Below are 23,190 nucleotides of genomic sequence, written 5' to 3' on the forward strand. Positions count from 1 at the left end.
TAGAGTGAAAAGGGGGCGAGAGTCGGAATACGTGATAAAAATAATAACCGTGAAATAACCAGGTCGATGCCAAGGAGTCCGAAGGTGGCGAAGGGGAAGGGATAACTGGCAAGGTGTGTGTGGGGGTGGGGGCGGGAGGGGGGAATCAGGGATGGCTTCCCAGAGGCGGTGGCTGTTTGGAAGTGCTCCGGAGGAGGGAGGGGTGTGGCTGTCAGGCCTGAGCACGGTGGGCGTTCCTGGCCAGGGGAGAGGCGTGGGTGGGAGCTGGCAGAGCCACGGGTACTCTGGACCGGAGGTTTGCTGGGAAGGAGCTCAGAGCCCAGGCTGAGGTGAAGCAGCCGGAGAGAACAGGTGTCCGTGTCTGACCCGGGACCTCAGCCCCACCCCCCAACCTACGATCCCACCTTGGGCTGCCGCCAGACACTGCCCGCGGGTGCTCTGAGGGAGGGCGGAGGGGGCTAGTTGCGGGGACTCACTGAGAGTCCGGGAGGCCGATCCTCCGTGACCTGAGTTGTGGGCTCTTGGCCTCTGACCCAGCACCTCCACTGCTGGGCTTTAGTACTGGGGACTAGGGGCCGGGGTTCAACTGGTCAGAACACAGTAGGCGCTCAATAAATCCCATCGATCTATCGATCGATGGGCACCTGCGCCAGCTTTCCCTGAGCTATCTCCGTCTCCCCGGCCGGGACGCACCCTCCGCCTGCCTCCAACCTGCCAGGCCACAGCTGCCTCCATCTTCAAAGCCTCCTTAAATCCCACCTCCTCCAAGAAGGCTCCCTTCGCCCGTTAACGTCCGACACATAGCTTGCAACAGTCACCATCGGTTCCATGTATTTTGTGGTCCCCACACCCAGGTCTAGGTTCACCTGGACTTTTCGATTGATTACTCTGCTATTTCACCCTGACAGTACCGGGCTACTCCTGGTTTATCCTCGCTCTTCTGGGTCTCCTCTCTCTGTGTAGAAACCCGGGGTGTCCTTCTGTCTGTCAATCCCCACCCATTCCACCGGCTGCTCCTGGACGCTTTTATTGTCCTCGTCCAAGCCCCTGAGCGCTGCCGCGCCATTAGCAGGCCTGCAGGGAATCTCTCTCATTGATTGATAATGATAGTAATAATAATAGTAACGGTAATGGTATTTGTTAAGTGCTTACTAGGTGTCAAGCACTGATCTGAGCACTGGGATAGATATGAGTTGATCACGGCAGACAGTCCCCGTCCCACATAGTGCCCACAGTCTTAATCCCCATTTTACAGATTAGGTAACTGAGGCCCAGAGAAATGAAATGACGAGTGGCAGTGCCGGGGTTAGAACCCAGGTCCTTCTGACTCCCAGGCCCATGCTCTATCCACTAGGCCGTGCTGCTTCCCTGATGGATTGACGGATTGAGGGAGGGACCTGCAGGCTTCTCCGATGCTGGTTCCTGAACTTTCTGAATTCCTCCTGGGCGGGGGACATGTTGGGATGCCCAGGACCCCCAGGGGGGTTTTCAAGCATCCAGAGGAGGAGGTCTGAGTCCTGTCAGCTTCCCCCGCAGCTGGGCGAGCTGGGCTCCCGCCGGACCCTCTGTTCCCAGAGAGGCTGGCAGCCCCCACCGAACTGGGAACGGATGGGTGAGGTAAAGAACCATCCTTGGATACCTACTGGGCACCCTCTCACCTGTCCGCTGTGGTTTGGGGTGGGGGTGGGGGCTGGGGCTGGCAGTGGGGGCAGACACCCCTCCAAGAAGCCTCAGGTACCGCACCTGCCTTCTGCCAGTCCTCTGGCCTTGGTGGGACTCTGCTTCTCCTGGCAGTTCCTGGGGTGCCGTGACCCAGTGTCGGGAGACCCCAGGATCCCCGCAGGCATGGCCCAGGCTGCCCTCACCCCTCCCCGGGTGAAGCCCGATCGAAGATCTCGAGGATCTAAGATTGCTCCTCCTGACCCCCCATCTGCTTCATCCTCCGCCCTTTGGGACCTGTCCTCCCAACTGATCCCACCTGCTGTCCCCGGCGGGCACAGCCCGGGTCAGGCCTGGATGGATTCCTCAGTGGCCCCCTTGGTCCCCACACTCAAGAGATGGAATCCCGGGGTCTCTGGAGCCCAGATCAAACACCTGCGGCCCCGAAGACCACGGCCCAGGGGACGGAGCTCAGGAGTCCCAACTCCCGGTCCTGCTGCCTGGCCTCGGCCAAGTCAAGTACCCTCTCTGGACCTCACTTTCCCCATCTGTACACTGGGGATAAGATAGATTGTGGCCAGGGACTGTGGCCAGTCTCATAACCTTGTTTCAACCCCAGTGCTCAGCACGTAGCAGGAGCTTAATAAGCAGCATACTTGCTTTATATTATTATTGTTGTTGTTGTTATTATGGCAATAAGCTGCGTCAGTGCGCTCTCTTCCTCTACCTTCACCCCGGGCTACGTTGGGAACAGGGCCACTCCCTCGGGCTTACGGGAGACCAAGGTAGAGCAGCGTGTGCCTGAGTTTCCGAGGAACCCCGAGGGCATCCTTTCTTGCTCTGAGCCGTCTGCTCTTCCTCCTCCAGAAATCCCGGCCCCGCTTGGTTGAGCAGGACTCCTCAGTCTCTGCCCTGCCAAGTTCCGCCAACAGAAGCCCATGTCAGGCATCCGCGGGGACACCGGGCCTTTAAGCAGAGGATGCTCGGTGGTTTAGGAGGGAAAGGAGCAGCCCCTGGAGGGAGAAAGAGAGAGCTTGTTCACAGAAGCCAGGCAGGCACCGCCCATCCTGGAGGAACTTTTCACACCAAAGCCCTGACACCCCGCCCGCTTCCTCTCTAAGCTGACCAAAGTCCAGGGGCCACAAGCCCCCCACCCCCTGCCCCCGCATGGGGCTGGCCGGGCGGAGGGGACGGCCAATTCATCTTGTCAACGAGACACCGTGTCGATCTGCAGAGAGCTTTGAGTTTCCCAAAGCGCTCCCACGTCAACTCCCTTGTTTTTTCCTCACGACACCCCCGAGAGGCCGGGACCGGCCTCCCCGCTGCCCAGATGCCGGAACTGAGGTCCAGAGAGGTTAAGTGACTTGTGCGGGGTCACCCAGCAGGCAGAGCCGAGGCCAGAACCTGGGGTTGTCCTGCCTCCCAGACGCCCCGTTCTCTCCCCTGACCCGTCATGCGCCCTCAGCCACTGATGTACAGTCTGGTCCCGTGTGTTTCTCCGGCAGTTCCCGAACCGAGTTCAGGTGGACAGACAAAGCAAAACACGCCAGCTAGCTGGTGCGTTTCCTGATGATTCCGAAAGAGGCCAGAGCGAGCGAGCGATTATCTGCTGCTGTTGCTGCCTTTACTGCAGTCATATCCTGGCTCTGGTCGCCCCCCCCAGCCCGGAGGTCAGCCCAATCACCTCCTCCGACTAGCTTTCCCCGATTAACCCCCAACATCCCAACGCCCGTCAACTCATCAGCCTCTTCTAGCACTGACTGACATCTTTTTTTTCCTGTCTTTTTACGGAATCTGTTAAGCACTTACTATGTACCAGTACTAAGCAGCGGGGTAGATACAAGTTAATCAGGTTGGATGCAGTCCATGTCCCATGTGGGGCTCACAAGCTTAATCTCCATTTTACGGATGCGGTAACTGAGGCACATAGAAGTTAAGTGACTTGCTCAAGGTCATACAACAGACAAGGGGTCATGCTGCTTCCCCTGGGTTTATGCCTTCCCTTAGCACTTGCGCATAGCCATAAAATCTATTGTACTATCAATTTGTTTATTCTGATTGCTTTATTTGTAAATAGCTCTCTGTCAGTCTCTCCCACTAGAGTGGAAACTCCTTGTAGGCAGGGAATGCCTCTGGTGCATTTTCCAAAGAGATCAGTCAATCCATAGTGTTTACTGAGCGCTTACTGTGTGCAGAACACTATACTAAGCACCTGGGAGAGTACAATTCAATAGACTTGATAGATACATAACCCGCCCCCAAAGAGCTCACAGTCTAGTACAGTACAATGCACCCAGCGGGCACTCAATAAATAGCTTTCCAACCAGTCAGGTGTTCATAAGGTGCACCATCACCAGTGGGTGCTCAATAAGGTGACATTATAACCTCATGGTATACAAAGCTTCTTTATTCAAATGTTTGCATCCTAGAGGCCCACGCCCAAGAAGAGATGCAAATCAATGATTTGCCAAATACACCAGGCCCGTTGGGCTGATGATAACAAATCTAGAGAAAATGGTGGCAATGTATCAGCCTGCCCCACAGAGGCCCTACACCCCCCCCCCCCCGCCCAAAATTTATATATTTATATTAGAAACGCAGAGCTGAACACCATTTCAGAATTCCTGTACTTTAGCCAGACCACTGACTCTTGACACGAGAAATGAGAAAGTAGAAAACAGAATCAAGAAGGACAGCACAACCTCTTGGAGACGTCAGTCAAAGGATGGAGGCCATGAGGTACCGGGCTCCAGACCTCCAAACTGAAGGTCTACAGAGTGGTAGTGTGGTTCAACCTCCTCTACGGCCAGGAGACCCGGACCCCACACACGGACCACATCTGGCTCCTTGAGCAGTTCCCCGAGGGTCACTCCGGGCCAGATGTACAATCGTATGGCAAAACAAGATGGTGGATAATGACGTTCTGGAGCGAAATCAGGTTCCACTGTGAGAATGAGTGACAGCAGGAGATCCAAACAGCTGCTGAATATGGAGAGCTGAGATTGGGAAACCGATACCCAGGAGGGCAGAAGAAACATCTTGAGGATATTTTGAGGATACGGTAAAACAAAACCTCAGACAACGCTGGATCTTAGTAGAAAACCGGGAGTCTACTGCTGAGGACAGACCAGCGTGGTGCGCTGCCACCACGAAAGAAGCCGCTCTCTTCAAGCAAAAGCTTTGTAAGGAGAGAGGCAAGGAGATAAAGAAGAAAAGAAGCCCAGGAGCCACCAACATTGAAACATGACAACACCACAAGAAACAGCTTTTTGTTCTCCCACTGCGGCCAGGGCTGTGCACCCCGCATTCACAAAGACAGGCGGGTGAGCTTCACTGTCAGTGATGTCTTTTTGGGGTATGAAGGACAACTAGACAGGTAGATATATACCTTTATTTCCAGACAAGTGCTTGAGTCAGTGAATTGCACACAGTAACACTCAAGAAATAGCTTTACTACTGGACAAGCACCGTGGGTGCTCAATAAATGCCATTAGGACTAGGCCCCCTCTCCTGAGAGACTGCCCCTCACCCCACTTGGCATCTGATATCTTTCCCTTCTCGCTCCCAGGGCAGCTGGTGGGAGCCAGGGGGACTCAGAGGTCACAAATTTAACCCCTTTGACCCGCAACCTTAAGGGTCTTCCCCCTTTTCTCCCCATCCAGCTGTCGTTCTGGCGCCTGACCCACCCCAGACCCGGCCGAGTTTCTCGGCCCTTCTCGACGCATCCCCCAGCTCTCTGCTCGCCAGTGTGGAGGCGAGGCGGTCGGCAGGGAGAGAAAAATGGAGAGGGTCACCCTGCTGTTAAATGGAAAACAGGGTGTGACCCAGCTGGCGTCAGAGGAAGAAGTCAAATGTTTGAAGCTAGCTGTCGGGTCAGACATGGTTTCCCTCCTGCCAGATCTGCTGGCCTAAGATGGCAATCAATCACTCAATCAGGTTTTGACAGGTTCCAGTCCAAAGGCAGACAATTCAGAGTCCCCCTGGAAGCTAGGAATTCCTTCTCCTTCTTAGGGAGCTGGCAGGCTCCACCCCCCACCCCTACGGGCTCCAGGAAGAAGGCGGACAGAAAAGAAGACACCATGAACTGCTCATGCCCCTCGGGGGGTTCCTGCCAAGTTTGAACCACCGACATCAGAGACACCTTCGAAAGTATCAGTCTGAGTCCTGGGCCCCATCCAGGGTGGGTTCACCTGGAGAGGCAGCCCCTCTGGGCTGGAGCCGATTTTCCTGGCACTGCCTGGCCAGTGGGATGTTAGGGGGCAGTCACCGGTGCCGGCCGCTGCCCCCCCGGGACCCCACCACACCTGGCTGGACTCTGAGGGAAACCCAGCTTCAATCAGAGAGAGGCAATCATACTATTTAAGAAAGCCAAAGCCACCTGGCTCACGTGGCCTAGCATTGGCCGGTGTCCTGGCCTGGCCAGGGAGACCAGAGTTCTGGTCCGCAAGGTCCAGGGCCTTTTCTATTTTTTTTTCTGGTACCTGTTACTAAATGCTTACTAGGTGTTAGACATGTTCTAAATGCTGGGGTAGATACACGGTAATCAGGATGGACACGATTTATGTCCTTCATAGAGCTCCCAGTCTTAATCCCCGTTTTGCAGATGAGGGAACTGAAGCCTAGAGAAGCGAAGTGACTTGCCCAAGCACACACAGTAGACAAGTGGCAGAGGCAGGATTAGAACCCAGGTCCTTCTGACTCCCAGGCCCGTGGTCTATCTACTAGGCAACGCTGCTTCTCAGCCTGAGCCAGTAAGAGCCAGAGAGCGGTGATATCAGCCGCCTCCGGGAGCCCAGACAGAGATCGCCTTGATGGACAGAGAAGAGGAGCTTGGGCCCTGGGCCGGGGTTGGGTGGGGAAGCCTGGGGATCTGCGGGAGGGTGAGGGAGTGGGGAAGTTGAGTGACGAGGGGCAGAGGACGGGCAGCGCAGGGCAGCCAGATGCTGGCCAGCGGGGAGAGGCCATTGGCTTGGCCCTCTGCTTATCTTCACCTCCCTTCCCCTGAGTTTAGCAGCAGGGCCAAGAGGGCAGTCCTGGACAGGGGCTGGATAGGGGTCCCCCTTCCAGCCTCCACGTGACGCTGGAAGAACCAGGATCACCAGTCAACGCTGACCAGATTCCCTAGGTCGCCCCCTCACCCGCGGCGCTCTCTCCTCATTTTACCACGGCCAGTTAAGCTCACGGCCAGCGGTCATTAGCAGGAGGCCACGTTGGTAAGAGCCAGGGTCGGCCCCTTCCCACCCCACCCATTGTTAAGGAAGCACGGCCAGCTTATTGGTGCCGAGAGGGGCCAAGTGGAAAGAGTGTGGGACAGTCAGTTAGGGGACCTGGGTTGTACTTTTAGGTCTGCCACTGGCCTGCTGGGTGACCTCGGGCAACTCACTTCACCTCTCTGGACTCAGTTTCCTAATCTGTAAAATGGGGATCATATCCCTGCTCTCTTTAACTCTCAGGCCATGAGCCCCATGTGGGCCAGTGACCGGGCCCATTTTCTGTATTTCCCCCGGCACTGAGCCCGGTATTGTAACGAATGCTGTAATAAATTCTGGCCAGGCATCCTGCTTTTGCTTTCTCACTCCAAAGAGGTTTATTGGCTGTGAAGGGGGAGACAGAGGACTGGAGCTCTGGGGCGCATCTCTTTCGGTGGAGGTATAGGGGTGAAGAAGGGGCAAGGGAGGGGGCACCAGGATAATGCAGCCCTGGAAAAGCCCAAAGAGGACCACAGTCCACTACCCACCACTGCCCCACAGCTGCCCGGGGTTCCTTCCCTGCAGAGGGGCCTGGGAAGCCACCCGGGTTCAGTGAGACTCCGCTTCCTCAACCCTATCTGCCTGAGTGGAGCTGGGTCACGGAGCATTTGGGGAGAGGGGTCAGAGCAAAGAACCGGAAGCTCCTCGGGGCTCTTAAGGTAGAGGCTGGGCAGGCTCCAGGCCTAGCGGCTATGCCAGGGTGACAGTGCCAGGGCAGTCGGCTGGCTCTTGGGCCACCTCCATCTTTTAGCTGGGGCCGCCAAGGGCAGCAGGGGCTCATGCCTCTGGGCAGCTAGGAATCAAACTACTCGGGCCCTGCAGACATCCCCCGACCCAGACTCCCCGGAGCACTCAGACCGGCGTGGACCGGGGGCCCTGGCAGGCCCCGGCCTGAGGGATCCTCCCCGCAGTTTGGACCCCGGAGTGACCCCCCGGGTCACACGCCACAGGCATCACATTGAGCCAGGGGCGCGGGTTTGGGTTTGACATTGTGCCCGGCGAGCGGAAACAGGCCATGAGACGTGGAGGGCGGAGCGGGATCGTGTTTATTACGAACGACGGCCACAGCGCCCGGACAGATCTTTCGGCTCCGTGGGTGATTCCGAGCCCCTAACCGGCCAGGGAGGTGGTCCCGGTGAGGCTGGTCCGGCCGGCCCCACCATCCGACCCCTGCGGGCCCACTAGTGGACAGATCGGGCCGTCCGTGTTTACGAGAGCGGAATTTGACTCCCGAGGCCAGCATCCAAGGAGACGGGGGCCTCTTCAACTGCCCCGAGGAGGGTGGGACCGGAGCAGAATTGCCCCATTTCATGGGATGGAGGGGAAGCGGGCATCCTGTGTGGCCGGTCAGCTAGGTGGTCTTGTCCACTCTCCAGGGCCCTCGGGGACCCTTCCCCAGCACAGACCTCACCAGGCCCTGCCCCACATTGGCTGATGTCAAGTGGCACGGACGGAGACCTGAACGGGAGCCGCAATCGTGCGGCGAAACCACCTTCCGTCTGTCCCGTGCGAGTCCGACCGAGACTCTACCGGTTGCCATTCTGCCCCTCTCCCCCTTCCTCCCATCCACCCTGACACTGACCCCGTCCTACGGTTGGATTGGCCTCTCGGAAAAACGGGCAGTTGGAGGAGGCGAGTCTTAAAGGGGTTGAAATTCCTCAGTGGATAGCTGGTGAGCCGCTCCAGAGCAGGGACCACATCTTTCATTTCTACTGTATGCTCCCAAGTACCTTACACAGGCTCAATGAACAGTAGCTGCTTAGTGCAGAGCTCTGAACACAGCAGGTGTGTGGTGCAGTACTCTACACATACTAGATGCCTAGTATAGTGGCCTGAACACCCTAGAGGCTCCGTACTCCTGCACACACAATAGATGTTCGGTTCAACACCCTGAACACAGTAGGCGCTCGGAACCACGCTCTGCACCCAGCAGGTGCTCAGTACAATCGAATAATCAATGGTATTTATTGAGCACTTATTATTTACAGAGCACTGTACTAAGCTCTTGGTACCCGACAGAAGCTTGGTCCAATGCTTTGCACACTGTAGGTTCTCAGTAGAGCATTCTGCACATAGTAGGTCTCTGATCGAGGCTGCTGCTGACAGGTGTTGCTTCAGGCCTCGGGTCTCAGGGGTGCGGGAGCTTCATTCCTCACCACCCAGGCACGGAGGGAGGAAGAGAGGGGCTTCATCGGTGGAGGGTCCACATCAGGTCTCCTTCCCCACCCACCGGTCACTGGGGGGGTGGGAGGGGGTGGAAAGAGGAAGGGGGAGGGGCTGCCCCCGGTCCCAAGGCCCCAACGCTCTGTGTCACTCTTGTCCGTCCTCTTCGGTCTGGCTGGCCGCCATCCACGGTCAGCATCCCCAGAATTCCTTTGCCCTCGGCCACGGCGATGGTTGGCCTCTCTGATCCTGGCTCCCCATCACGTCCACATAAGGGCAACGTCCCTAGCGATATGGAAGGACCGCCCGGCCTGACCTGGTGACCCAGCCACCTTGGGCGGGTTGGAGCCGAGGAAATGCGGGCTCCGGAGCTGGGGACACACCAGTAGACTGGTGCCCGAATCGGTGCTGGAACCAGTGGTTCTGGGAAGAACCAACCCCTCTCCTTGGCCCAGTCCAGCCTCTAGCTCTGAATTCAAACCCTCTGGCCACCCTTGGGCCCAGGCATCTCAGAGCCTCTCTGCTTGTGTCTGTGGAGAAGGTGAGGGTCCAGAGGCTCCCAGAGGATGGTGGGGGCTACCATTCCTGGCCAAGGGTCTGCTCCTTCCTCTGCAGGACAGGTAGGGGGGCATCTATCTACACCTTTGTTCATGTCGGTGTATGTTTGGAAGGTTGGGTCACCCCAGGGCAATGGTTCGCTCAGGCATCCGCCTTCATCAGCTGTGGATATGTGCTGATCACCGGCCAGTGCCTGTCAGTCACTGACCACGGGCGCAGGTGAGAGCCGCACCACCTTGCAGAGGCCCGGCAGTTGTGGAAGAATGTCGGGGATAGGGGAGGATAGAATGACCAAAATGGGATCCAGCGCTGGCCCTGCTGAGGGCCGAGCTTGGAGGCAGGAGGCTGCAGGGCCTCCCTTTCCTTCTCCCACCCAAGATGGCTCCTCCAGAGCCCTTCTGCAAGCCATATGGCCTCAGTGTCCTTGCCTACTCAGGGCCTCGATCAGAATTGGCCTCTAGGGGATGGGGCTGACTGACCCGAGCTCCCTTTTGACATCAGCCACAAACAGACCCCAGGGGGGACCCTCTCCCGATCGGCTTGGCCGGAGTCTGTGAAGATAGGCAGGAGACTGGGTCTGGACAACCGGGTCAGGTTGAGGGGGAGGGGGAGGACCTGCAGTCCAGTGACTCCCGATCTGACTTCTCGTCGAAAGTTTCTTGTGGATGTATCCAGTCACTCCTGCGGTGACCAAAAGAGGCTCATTCTGACCTTTCCAGTGACTGGACCCAGCTCCAGGTGAGTCTCATATGTCCCTATGTCTTGGTCAGGGTTGATAATGCCTGCTGGACGTTTGCTTGGACAAGCCCAAGATCTGCCTGGACAACAGTCTGGGCCATTGACTGAGCTCTTCACAGGAGAGGGGTGTTCCTGTAGGTGGTCATACATAGGCCAACTGATTCAAGGGTAAACCATCCTGTTTTCCTTCTTTTGGGGTCCAGTATCCTGCCAAGCAGTCACGTGGTGGTGCAAATTCATGGACAGGCAGACTGGATAGGTTCAGGGACAAGTGGACATGTGTGCTCACTAGGGAAAGGAGAGGGGAGAATCAGGGATGTTGGATGGTCCGTGGTGGGTCAGTGGATGAGTCAGGGGTACTGGATGGGCTGTCCTGGATCACTGAAGGGAGAATGAGGGATGGAGAAGAGAAAATCAGGGGTGTTGATGGCTTACTGCTGACCATAAGGCCGAGTGTCCAGGAAGGCAATCAGCCCAAGTGTCCTGGTGCTCCCTTAGGGGGCAGAGCCCTGGGCCTGGTGGGCTGAGGGGCTGAACCAGGATGGTGCTGGTCCCACCACCTTTTGCTGAGGCAGGCCTTGAGTCTGGTGAGTGAGGGCCACATTGAGTCAAAGGCTCCAGTAATTCATTCCCTGGGCAGGTGGTGGAGAGGGAGCTGGGGCTGATGTGGGGGGCAGGATGGGGGCTTTGGGGAGCTGGGCAGGGGCTAGTGTAGGGTTTGGGAAAGGGTTGAGAAGCAGAACTGGATGGAGCATCTATGGAAGTTTGGTGAGGATATCCGGTCTTTTAGCAAATGTGGAGAGGAAGGAGAGGCCCAGGGTTTTGGGTCCTGGCGAGCGGCTCTGTTCCTCCCTGGTCACAAGTGCTTTCTGTCGCTCCCCGGGCACGAGCCCCATGCTGCAGCGGCCCCTGGGAGTGTCCAGACGTACTGGGCATTGGTCTGGCTGCAGGGTCACCTGTGGTCACCGTTGGCCTCCGGGCCCTGCTTCCCCGCCTAAGCCCAAGTCCCAGACGCGACAGCCGATGGTCACCGAGGACGGGACCAGTCCTTCCCCTTCTCCGGACTGCTCTCTTCGCCGGCCATCCTGCGGCTCAGGATGGGTCTGGGGCCGAGTCGTTGGTCAGAGGATTGCCCTCTCTTCCCTGTCCACCGCAGGAGGGCTGTGCTGTCTGGCCCATAGCTGGCGGTCAAATCCAGAGTCCACTCTGCTCCGTGGTCCCGCTGGCCTGATGCCCCAGTGCTCCCCAAAGCCCAGCTGGAGCCACCGACCACAGCCTGTCCTCCTAGGTCCTGGAGGCCACCTCTCTCATCCAATTAGCCACTGGGACCGGCTGCTTGGATGGTCCCCCAGACCCAGCCTCTGAGAAATACTTTCCTAGTGAAAATCTCGCACTCGCTCTGCGGCTGCTTCTCCCAGCTGGCGGGGGTGGACAGCTCGCTCACACTTTTACTGTCCACCCCAGTCCAATGCCTCCCAGCTCCACTAAGAAGCAATGAAAAGGGAATCTTTGCACCTGAATGCAAAACAACTTCAAGCCAGAGCCTGCTAAAATTCCCCTAGAAGAGTGGTGACTCCTCCCTCAGGGTCTGCCTCCCTGCTCGATTTTCCACTCCTCAGGGGCAGAGTTCTGGTCTTCTAATTACTTAGATTGTGAGCCCCATGTGGGACCTGATTATCTTTTACCTACCCCAGCGCTTAGTACAGTGCTTTACACATAGTAAGTGCTTAACAAATACCATTAAAAAAACACAGTAAGTGCTTAATGAATACCACCAGTATTAATTCTATTATGCTCTCCTAAACTCTCGGTACAGCTCTCTACCCACGGCAGACTGTAAGCGTCTCAAGGATAGGTATCATGCCTGTCACCTCTATTGTACTGTCGCCCCTTAGGTGTTCGATAAATACGATTCACTGACTGATTGTCGCTTTGAAATATTTCTGACCAGTACGCACGTCGTGACTATTACCTCAGACTGTTACCGGGTTGAGATTACACCTCGGGTTGGCCGAGAGCTTTGATTTCCCCAAAGTGCTTACTGAGTTCAACTCCCTTTCCTCTCACAATGCCCCCTGCGAGGTCGGGAGAGGCAGGGCTCGTCGTTCCCATTCCACAGAGGAGGAAACTGAGGCCCAGCAGGTGAGGTGACTAGCCCAAGGTGCCCGGCAGGGATTGGGCACTGGATCCTCTGGCTTTTTTCTTCCCACTAGGCCACACGCTTCCTCCCTGTGGCCTCAGACTCTATATTCTCCTCGGTCTCTCTCGCTCTCTCTGCCTTGGGCGGCATGCGGAAACAGCTCAATCATCCGAGGAGCTGCCAGCCAAGGGGCTCATTGCTGGCTCTCGTTCTCAAGACGACTCTCTTTGACAAGCTGTATTTTACTTGTTAAATGGGCCGGTTTGAACTCTCCAGAATGGCAGCGGTTTCTAACCATGGGCACTGGTTGTCCGGCCCCGTGTGAAGATCGTCAGATCGGACACGATCACTGTCCCATCCGGGGCTAGCCCTCTAAGAGGGAGGGAGGGCAGGAATCTCAATCCCATTTTTTCAGGTGAGGAAACTGAGGCCCACAGAGTTGCAGTGACTTGCCCAGGGTCCCTCAGCAGGTCTAGGGCAGAGCTGGGATTAGAACGCAGGTCTCCTGACTCCCAGCCCTGTACACTCTCCACTAGGCCACACTGCCTTCCGAGTCTACTGAGCCTGCAGCTTAGTTAAGACACATCCACTTTGCTTTTGCAAAACCGAACACTTTAATTTACATATATCGGTTGCGCCTTGATCCAGGAACGCCTCATTCAAACATAAAATATGCTTAACATGGAACACACAATTCTTAGAGGGGCCTTCATTCATGGGGACAAGTTAACCAGGAGATATGCTGACATAGCCACATGCGATCCTTCCTACCTCTCATTTTCCAATATACTAGGCAGCTATCATATTTAACACCCTCTGCAGTCCATCTGTCCCTCCGTCCGTCCATCCGAGAAGACCTTCTGGATGTTTGCCCAATGAGGCCGTAGCCTGGCACTGCTAAGACGATACCTCTAGACCTCAGGGCCTTCCCTGGCCACCGCTCCTGCGTGAAAACTACTGACCAGTGACGGACGCTGGGAGATTCTTTGGCCAGGGACCGGGCCGCGGGGGGCCGGGAAAGTTAGGAAAGGAAGATGAAAGGAAGGAAGAAGAGAAGGAGTAAGACTAGCCTGGAAGATCTTTTTGAGCAGGGATCGTGTCTACTGACTCTCTTATATCGTACTCTCCCAAGCACTTAGCACACTGCTCTGCACGTAGCAAGCGTTCAATAAATACCATTGATGGACTGAAGACGTGGAGGAGGAAGAGGAGGAGAAGAACGTAGAGTCTGTGGAGGGGGAGGAGGAGGAGGCGGGGTGGGGGAGCCGAGGAAGAGCGGGAGGAAGAGGCTGTTTGTTTGTTTTAGGAGCAGAGCCGCCTCGCTCTGCCAGAGCTCCAGCCGCACCTCGGGACGGCGGCGAGTTGAAATGAAGCGGCGGGTGTGCAGGCGGCGGCTGCCCATCTGATAGAGAGAGAGGCTGCTAACGAGCCGGACTCGCAGGGGCCCCCACGGGCAAAACCCAGGTGAGTCACGGCTGCGAGAGGACGGGACCGGGGGCCCCAGCCAGCACAAACAGCCGCAGGCCGGAGACAGGCCCGGGAACCGAGCACGCGGGGGTTTCAAGTGGCGGCCTGCTTTTCTCCCCGCCACTTCCCCCCGGTCATTAGGAGCCCAAGAAACTGGCACGGGGCTTAAGATGAATCTCCTGGGTGCTCGAGAGGCCCGACGGCTCCGGGGGTGGGGGTGCCCTAGGTGGTTTCCAGAACGGTCTTAATGAGCCCGGTGGTCCGAAATGTCACACGCGCATCAGAAATCCTCGGAGGAGGAAGGCGCTGGGGGGAGCGGGGATGGGGATTCTTAACAGGGCTTCGAAACCTCCCAGACCCTAGGGCCTGCGGGTCACTTCTCAGGCCTTCGAGCCAGGGTCCTTCCCCTGGTCCTGCTCACTACAGTTGCACCCCCCCACAAACACACCACCGTGGTCTCGAGGTGCTGCGTCGAAGCTGAAACAGTCCCCATTTCTCCCCGGCCCCGAGCGGCCGGAGTCTGGTAGGAGGCGGCCTAGGCCAGTTGTCCTCCCTCCACGTGGCCCCTAATGGCGAGAGTGGCGGGGGGCCAATCCGGAGTCTACGGTGGGGACGTTTTCGGCGGGGGGCAGAGCGGGACACAGGTCTCCCGGCGACCCCCGGAACCGCCCCCACGGGGGCCCCCCGGCCGTCTAGAAAAAGCCCGGGAAGCGTTCGCTGCCCCCGCCCACGGTTAGAAAGATGTCATTACCATGAGCCGGAAGGTAGGTGAAGTGATGGCACTGACTCCTCTTCCGCTTGCCGTTGCACACGTAGAAGTTGACCTGGATGGGGCTGGTGATCCTCTGATTGCGGAAAGGCGGGACCTCCACCACCAGTGAATTCTGCACATGGAAGTGACACAAGGGGACCGGTCAGATCCCCCAGGCCCACCCGGCCGGTGCCCCCCTCGCCACAGGCCTGCGCGCTGATCCGGGACCTCTGGGACCTGACGGACACACAGCTGGAATCCCACTCCTACCACAACCCAGTCCGCACACTTCGCTCCTCTAATATGACCCTTCTCACTGTACCTCGATCTCGTCTATCTTGCCCCTGACCCCTCACCCACGCTCTGCCTCTGCCCTGGAACACCCTCCCTCCTCAAATCCGACAGACACTTAGGTTCAGCACTTATGTACATATCTGTAATTTATTTATTTATGTTACATCTGTCCCTCTCTAGACTGTAAGCTCGTTGTGCGCGGGGAATGTGTCTGTTTATTGTTATATCATACTTTCCCAAGCCCTCAGTACAGTGCTCTGCCTTTGGTAAGTTCTCATTAAATACGATTGAATGAATGAATGAATCTGGAATATTAAATTTCCCAGCACCAAGAGGACCAGGAGAGGGTCCGTGTCCAGAAAGCTGGTGGGATTTGCTGGATTTCAAATCGTTCCAACCGTTAGACCATAAGCTCCTTGGGCCCAGGGAATGTATTGTCCTCTCCCAAGGAATCGTGTCTCTACTGCTCTTGCTCTTTCCCGAGCATCCGGGACACCCACTAGGCACTCACTAAATCCTGCTGGTTGACCGACTGATCCATCGATTGATCGATGGATCACTCAGGAGGGTGCTGGAAGGGCAGTGTGTCCAGTACGTTTGGGGCAATGTCACAAGTCTCCCAGTCGGTGCAGAAACTGCTCAGAGGAACCCCGAATTACCCTTGTTATATGGTTTTTCCATAACCTAAGTAGGCACCCAATCCACCACTCTGAACATAGTAGCTGCCCAGGACACTGCTCTGCATGCAGTAGACACCCAGTCCAGCACTCTGCACATGGTAAGTGTCCAGACCAGCACTCTGCACACAGTAGGTGCTCAATAAACACCAGTGAGTTGAGTTGAATTTGATGAGGGCAGGAGGCATGTTGACCTCCCTGACTTGGAAAGCTGAGCTTCCTAAAGATGGCCCTGGAATTTGAGATGAAATGGGACCCAAAAACCTCTTCCAAGGAAGCATTTTGGGAAACTTGGGAGATTGATTTTTCCCTTGCCAGGTTAAATGATCAACCTTATGCCTTGGTGGCACGGTGAATTGCGATAGAATTAGACTTCGCCAGGCCAAACTGAATTTACCCACCTCAGCCAGCTATGGGGAGGAGGGAAAGGCCTAGGAGGAAGCAGAGAGCAGAGGGGCACTGTCTGCAAGACCCACCCACCATCAATCAGTCACTCAATCTAATTTACTGAGCTCTTACTGTGTGCAGAGCACCGTACTAAGCACTTGGGAGAGCACAATACAACAGAATTAGCAGACATGTTCCCTGCCCACAACGAGCCAACAGTTTAGCAGGGGAGACAGACAGACATCAATATGAATAAAGTGGGGAGAATGGGCATGGTGAGAGGTAGAGAGGGGGCAATGGCAGATAAGCATGGGACTGGGAGAGCGGGGAGGGAGCGGGCGAGTGTCTTGGGATTTCAGGAGGGGCGAGTTTAGTGTCTGTAGGATGGGAGTTTACCATCACCTTGAATGGGAAGTGGGAAGTGGGGAGGGGGGAGAAGCTGGACCTATAAGGAACTGTCGGCCCATTCCAGGAGTGGCAAAAATGATCCCAGGTCAAATGCCCTGAAGACTCAGTTGCAAGCAAACCAGCTGGTACAGATTTTGACGACCGGACCCGATACCATTCTCCAACCCCCTGCCACACACACACACACGCAGCACCACGACTAATACCACAAAGATCCCCACACACCTCTACCACACACACCCCGGCCCAGCCACCCACACCAAAACACACATGCCCACACCCAAGCCACACAACCCCCGCCGCCCCTGAAACGCTGGCGGGTGTCTGGCCCAGCCCGTCAGCACCGGGGGCTCCCTTTACATCTACATGTGTCTCCCACTGGCGAGGCTTCGAACGACCTGTTCCCCTTCCAGACCGTGGCAGCCCAGGCCCCTTCTCGCTGGAGGGGCAGCCATAGCTCCGAGTCAGGCAGCTTAAAGATGGGTTGAAGATGAATCCTCCCTCCCCCTCACCCCTGACCCTCTTTTGCAGGGATATGGGGAAGATTGGACTGTGGGGCTGCCGAGTGGGTAGCTGGTGGTATTCTTTTTTCTTTCTTTTACGGTATTTGTTAAGCACTTAATAATGATGATGATGGTATTTGTTAAGTGCTTATTTTGTGTCAAGCACTGTTTTAAGTACTGGGGTGAAATAATCTGGTTGGACACAGTCCGTGTCCCACATGGGGTTCATAGTCTTAATCCCCGTTTTACAGATGAAGTAATTGAGGCACAGAGAAGTTAAGTGACTTGCCCGGCCAGGGACAGTACCAAGTATCGGGGTAGATACACACTATTCAGGTTGGATACAGTTCACCTAGGGCTCGCGGTCTTAATCCAACTTTTGCAGATGCAGTAACTGAGGCACAGAGGAGTTAAGTGATTTGCCCAAAGTCACACACAGCAGCCCAAAGTCACACACAGCAGACAAGTGACAGATCTGGAATTTGAACCCAGGTCCTTCTGACTCCCAGGCCAGTGATTTATTCACCCCAAGGTGGTTGAACACCAAGGCAGGGGACTATGGACCAGAAGCCGTGAGGATGTTCACGGAGGGAAGCCGTTGGCATGTGCCCAGTGTGTGCCCTATCCTGGCAGGACAAACCCTGCAGCCACTGCCGAATGGAGTTGCCGATGCCCTGGTGAGGAACAGCTTTGCCCAGGCACGACTGGAGAGAGATGCCCTGCTACAGGGCAGAGGGCACCCAGAAATAGCCCTCCCCTAAGCTCCCTCCTGCTACTCCCTGGGATCACTTTTTTGGAGGCCAGAGGCGTCCAGCCTGTCCTTTCTCTTATACTCTCCCAAGCAGCCACTACAGCACTCAGCACAACATAGGCTTCCAGTACACAGCACACAGCAGGCATCCAATAAATACTACTCATTGATAACATCAAGCAGCCGTCTTTGGGCCGAGGACAGGGAAATCCATTCCAAACATTTTTTGAACCTATTGGACACACGGTCCGCACTTGCTGAACTCCTGACGGGGGTGACCCAAGTCTCAGGCTCCCCACCTCGCCCTGACCATCTCACTGACCTTGATATCCCAACTGGCCTTTGGGGCCAGGACCCCCATTCCCAGCCTCTCAGGGGACTACTACTGGGGAGCGGGGAAGGGGCACAGGGGGTGCTGGAGGGATACTCACTGGCTTGCACAGTTCCTTCTCAGTTTTGGCTTCCATTTCCCACACGTGGTGACCATCTAGGAGAAAGAGAAAGAGACTGATTTCCTGGCCCATCTGCCTCCCCGTCTTCGGGCATCGAGCCCGCTCTCTGGGCAACCCAGACCGACCTTAAGTGAGCCCCTGCGTGGAGCCAGCCCAAAGGGAAAGGCCTTACCAGAAGCACGAAGGGTACGGTTAATTTGCGGAGGACAGCCTCCGCCATCGGGCCTCTGGAGGGAACTGGTCCGTGATTGGGGTTCCCGACACCCACTGGGGGCCCTGGCATAAAGAGCAAAGGCCACACGGATGGACAACGCCTCGCCCAACGCCATCTCAAACGCAGCCAATCAGACCGGAGGGTGGGAAGGGCATGAGCTGGTGGATTCCGCTCTCCATCGGGTAGACACGGATGGGAGCAGGCAGGAGTTGGCAGGGTGGGGGTGCTCAGGCCAGTCTCCTCCAACCCAGGGGCTGCGGCCTAGGTGGGGAAGATGTGAATGTCGTTATTTTGGACCTGGCCCCGCCCACCGCCGTCTGCTGCTCTTTTGGAAACAGGGCCGCAGTGAGGGAGCCTTTCGTCTCTTCTACCTCCTGTGCTCAGCAAAGAGTGTCACTGCAGGCCGCCTGGTTTATGATGAATGTCTGCAAATAATATTCCTTGTGCACAGATGCCCCTTTGTGCACAGTCAACCGCTATGCCGTGAGTTTTAGGCAATGACTTTTCAAGTGAAAGCATTCTGAGTTACTTAAAAACATTTAAAAAAGGCTCTTTCTCCCCCTCCACCACCCCACTCCACTATCAACCCAAGTCGTTTCCCCCACCCCGTTTCTCCTGAAAAAAGGGGAGAAAAGACCTATAATACGCAAAAGCCCCAGTGTAAAAAATAAACTGGGCTGGGTTTGGGAGGGGATAATCCTTTCAGAAAGGTGGGAAGCAAGCAGGGCTCAGAGCCAAGTGGGAGGCCCCGCTAAGGAGTCGAGGCCCCATAGAAGAACCACGAGGGTCACAGAGCGATCTTGTCTGCCAGACCACGAGGATAACAGAATGGTCCATCCACCCGGGCTCAAGGATCACAGGGTAATCTATCTGCTGGGGCCACAAGGATCACAGGGCAGCCTGTCCACCAGGCCACAGGGGTCGCAGACCACTCCATTTACCAGGTCACGGGTACCACATTGCAAACCATTCACCAGGTCGTGAACATCACACTGCAGTGCATCCTCCAGGGCCACGAGGATCACAGTGCAATCCACTCTCCAGGACCACAAGGAATACGGAGTAATCCATTCTCCAGATGCTTTTCTCTATCTGTGTTAAGAATGGATCCTCCAAGGGCCCTCTGTCCCTCCAGGAAATAATACTGAGACACTAAAAATAAACTCAAATTGATCTTGAAACCATCAGGACTCTGACAACTCCAGAAACCTCTCTGGGGCTGTCACCTCACACCACAGGATAAAGGGAGGGGCCGGGTCACATCTTGCTTCTGTCAGTCAATCAAGGACATTTATTGGGCATTTACTATGGGCAGAGCACTGTGCTAAACACATGGGAGAGTACAATGCAGCAGACGTGGTAGACAAGATCCTTGCCCAATTAAGCTGTGAGCCCCATACGGGACAGGGTTCTGTCCAACTTGATTATCTTGCATCTGCCCCAGCGCGTAGATCAGTGCAAGGCACATAGTAAACGGTTAATAAATATGATTCTTCAGCCTCGGAGGGTCAGAACCTCCGTGCCTGCTCAGCTCCAGCTTGGAATTTCAGAGTATTGATCTGATCCCGCTCTTGGCATGGAAGCATAGCAGATTTTTCCTTTTTTTGGAAGAAAAAGATGGAAATCGCAGAGGACAGGACTTCTCTAGACTATAGGCTCATTGTGGGCAGGGAATGTGTCTGTTAATTGTTATATTGTACTCTCCCAAGTGCTTAATACAGTGCTTTGCATACAGTAAGGGCTCAATAAATAGGACTGAATGAATGAACGAATCCCTAAACTAATTCACCCCTCCCTCTTCCCATTGGATTGTGCGAGCTTCTGATGTTTTCACTTTAACGAGCTCGCATTGCCCGCCCCTAAGATGATTTCAGCCTCACGATCTAAACAGAGGAGGGAAAGCACCTTGGTTCGTTCATTCATTCATTCATTCAATCGTATTTACTGAGCACTTACTGTGTGCAAAGTACAGTATTAAGCACTTGGGACAGTGCAATACAACAACAAACAGACACATTCCCTGCCCACAACGAGTTCTGGTTGGGGGAGGAGGGAAGGATGTCGGACAGAAGGACAGAGGGTGGGCACTTCTGCTGCCTTCCGAGGGAGCTGGCAGCGGCTAGCACTTGGGGTTTTTCTATTTTGGTGAGAGAGAGAGAGCCTCTTGAGAATGTCCAGAGCTTTGCTTTGAGGAAGGAGGGTGGGACAGAGGCAGGCAAGCGGAGGAGACTCCAGTGCCATTTCTTCTCACAAAAGCCCAAGGAGGAGAAAGGTCTACGGAGCGGGGCCCGAAAGGAATGAAAACAAGGAGACGATTCCTCATGTTACGTCTGGTGAACCGAGAGGGAAATCTCCGAGCCTCCGGACTGGGCCTCGCTCCAGAAGGGAAACCTCAGGCCCGACGTCAGCCTCTGACAGTAAACATGTTTTGCAGGCTTATACAGCCGAGCCCAAGAGGGGCAAGGAGGTGGAGAGTGGGGGTCACCCAGAGGCTCTTTGGTGGGGGGACCCCACGGTGCCGGGGGAGGGAGAGCCAGGGAGAGGGCGGTCAGGCCTCCCGCTCCCGCTGCCGAGCGAGCCTGTGGGATTCCTCACCCCGTTCCAATTTGCCTGCGGGAGCGGAGGCCGAAGCAGCCACAGAAGTTTCCATTGTGCGCGTGTCACATGTGCTCTGGCCCGCCTGGTCCGGCGCCCGCGGCTACGCCCTCCTGGACCGGGCCCAAACCCGCTCCACCAGAGCAATTCATACCTTTCCAAAATGCAAATAATTCAAATTACAGACATAACACCCGCCTGAAGCAGACGCATTGCCGGCATTCCGCTCGCTGGGGTCGCCCCGGGCCTCTGGCCCCGCTGACCACGAGGGCCTCCTTTGAGGGAACCCCCTCTAGCGCCCGCCGGGAAGCCGGAGATGGGGGCGATGGACCCAGACCGGCTCCGGGGGAGGAAGGGATGGTGGGAGGGGAGCCTCCGGGACCCTCCTTTCGGCCCTGTCTAAGAAATGGGGGAAAAGTGCCATCCCCATCCCTAGATCCCAGGTTTGCCCCCCACACATCACATTTGGCCCCTAAAGCTCTCTCTCGACACCACCCTCTTCCAACTCCTTCCCGAGTCAGTCCGAGGCGGACCAGTGGCCCTGGAAGCCCAGCTTGGGACACCCGGACCAGGGACTCCATCCCGGCCCGCTTCCCGGGAAACGGTAGGATCTGTTCCTCCCACCCACCCTGGACCCCCGCCTCCGCCCGGCGGCGGGTTGGGGGAGACACGTTCCTCAATGATCCTTTGTGTGTCTGCCTTATCAAGGGCTGCCTGCCTGCCTGTCCGCCTGCCTTGCTGGGAGGAAACTGTGCAGAAGCCCAGAAGTAAAAATATTCCAAATCACTGGGGAAGTCCCCACAGCCTGAGTCACCAGGACGGCTTCCCTCCCACACCCAGCAGCGAGCAGATTTCTGCACAAACAGGGCCCCGCTGCTCTGTTCCAACACTCCCCAGGCCCAGAGAGAGGCCGTTTCAAACACACAATGACAATTAGTCATCTGCACGGCCGTGTTTTTCTAGAGCCGAGCTCTCCCCACCGCCACCCCCCCCCCCAACACCCCCGCCCGCCACATACATGAAAAGAGCCGAGAGTTTGTTTAGAGTTTGTTTAGGGGAGGTAAGAGCTTTCCTGAAACCCTCGGTTGGTTTTTAACCTGCCTCCCTCATCCCCGACCCCGGCCCCAGTGTCCGTGTGTCCCCTCTGCCTCTAGGACTCCAGTTGGCCTCCAGGCTGAGGGGAGGCAGGCTGACGTAAAGAAGTAGCCTAGGGAGAAAAGAGCAGGGTTGCGGGTCGGAGGATCCTGCCTCTGCCCTTCTCTTCTGGGTGACCGCCTGGACAAGCCACTTAACCTCTCCAGGCCTCAGTGTCCTCACCCGTAAAATGGGGGGAACCCCCACCCCAACTTCCTGCATCTCAGGGATGCCAGGAGGCCCTGGTGAGGTCAGAGGTGGGAAAGGGATTTGGTATTTGTTAAGCTCTTATTATGTTCCAGACACTCTTCTGAGGACTGGCGTAGATACAGGGTAGTCAGGTTGGACACGATCCCTGTCCCACACGGGGCTCATGGTCTCAATCCCCATTTCACAGATGAAATAACTGAGGCGCAGAGAGGTGAAGCGAAGTGACTTGCAGAAAAGTGGTGGAGTCGGGATTAGAACCCATGACTCCCAGGCCTGTGCTCTATCCACTAGACCACGCTGCTTCCCCGAGAGGCTAGGCTTACATCAATTTCTGGGGAGAGTTTCAGATGCCCCTTAGCTCAGCAGCCTCTGTCTCCCACTCCCCAGCCCTGGGCCTGTCCCGTGGAAATCTAACATGGAGTTGGGAGGTGAGGGTGGCGGAGAGGAGGGGGAAGGGAGATAACGGGGGTGGAGAGGGGAGGACCCGTATATACAGAGCTCATCCAGGTGGTTGTAGCACACGACCCCCTATGCTGTGCAGGTACAGTGCCCTGCTGCGTACCCAGGGCACGCATGCACTGCACACATTGTACACGAACATGCATTCTGCACACATTGTACATCCACCACCCATATTATACATATAGTGCCCTGTGGCATACGCACAGTGAATTATTACGTATGTGTAGCACATTACTGCACACGCACAGTGAAGCATCATGGCGCCACTTGTCTGCCGTCTGGCCTTAGGTAAGTCACATCGCTTCTCTGGGCCCCAGTTATCTCATCTATAACATGGGGAATTGAGACTGGGAGCCCCACGTGGGACAGGGACTCTGT

The 23,190-nt window shown here is 56.1% G+C and overlaps 1 protein-coding gene across 2 annotated transcripts in view; it reads right to left on the reverse strand.

Moving 5' to 3' along the window:
- NFATC1 (nuclear factor of activated T cells 1) overlaps nucleotides 1-23,190 on the reverse strand; it is a 109,564-nt gene that overhangs the window by 31,371 nt on the left and 55,003 nt on the right. For both annotated transcript variants that reach the window (XM_039910483.1, XM_029052916.1), the window contains exons 7-8: nucleotides 18,177-18,232; nucleotides 14,726-14,858 (exon numbers count right to left, since the gene is read on the reverse strand). In XM_039910483.1, the coding sequence (XP_039766417.1) occupies nucleotides 14,726-14,858; nucleotides 18,177-18,232 (189 nt within the window). The remainder of the gene's footprint in view (nucleotides 1-14,725; nucleotides 14,859-18,176; nucleotides 18,233-23,190) is intronic.

This window comes from Ornithorhynchus anatinus, chromosome X2 (genome assembly GCF_004115215.2).
Source record: "Ornithorhynchus anatinus isolate Pmale09 chromosome X2, mOrnAna1.pri.v4, whole genome shotgun sequence".
Lineage (NCBI taxonomy): Eukaryota > Metazoa > Chordata > Mammalia > Monotremata > Ornithorhynchidae > Ornithorhynchus > Ornithorhynchus anatinus.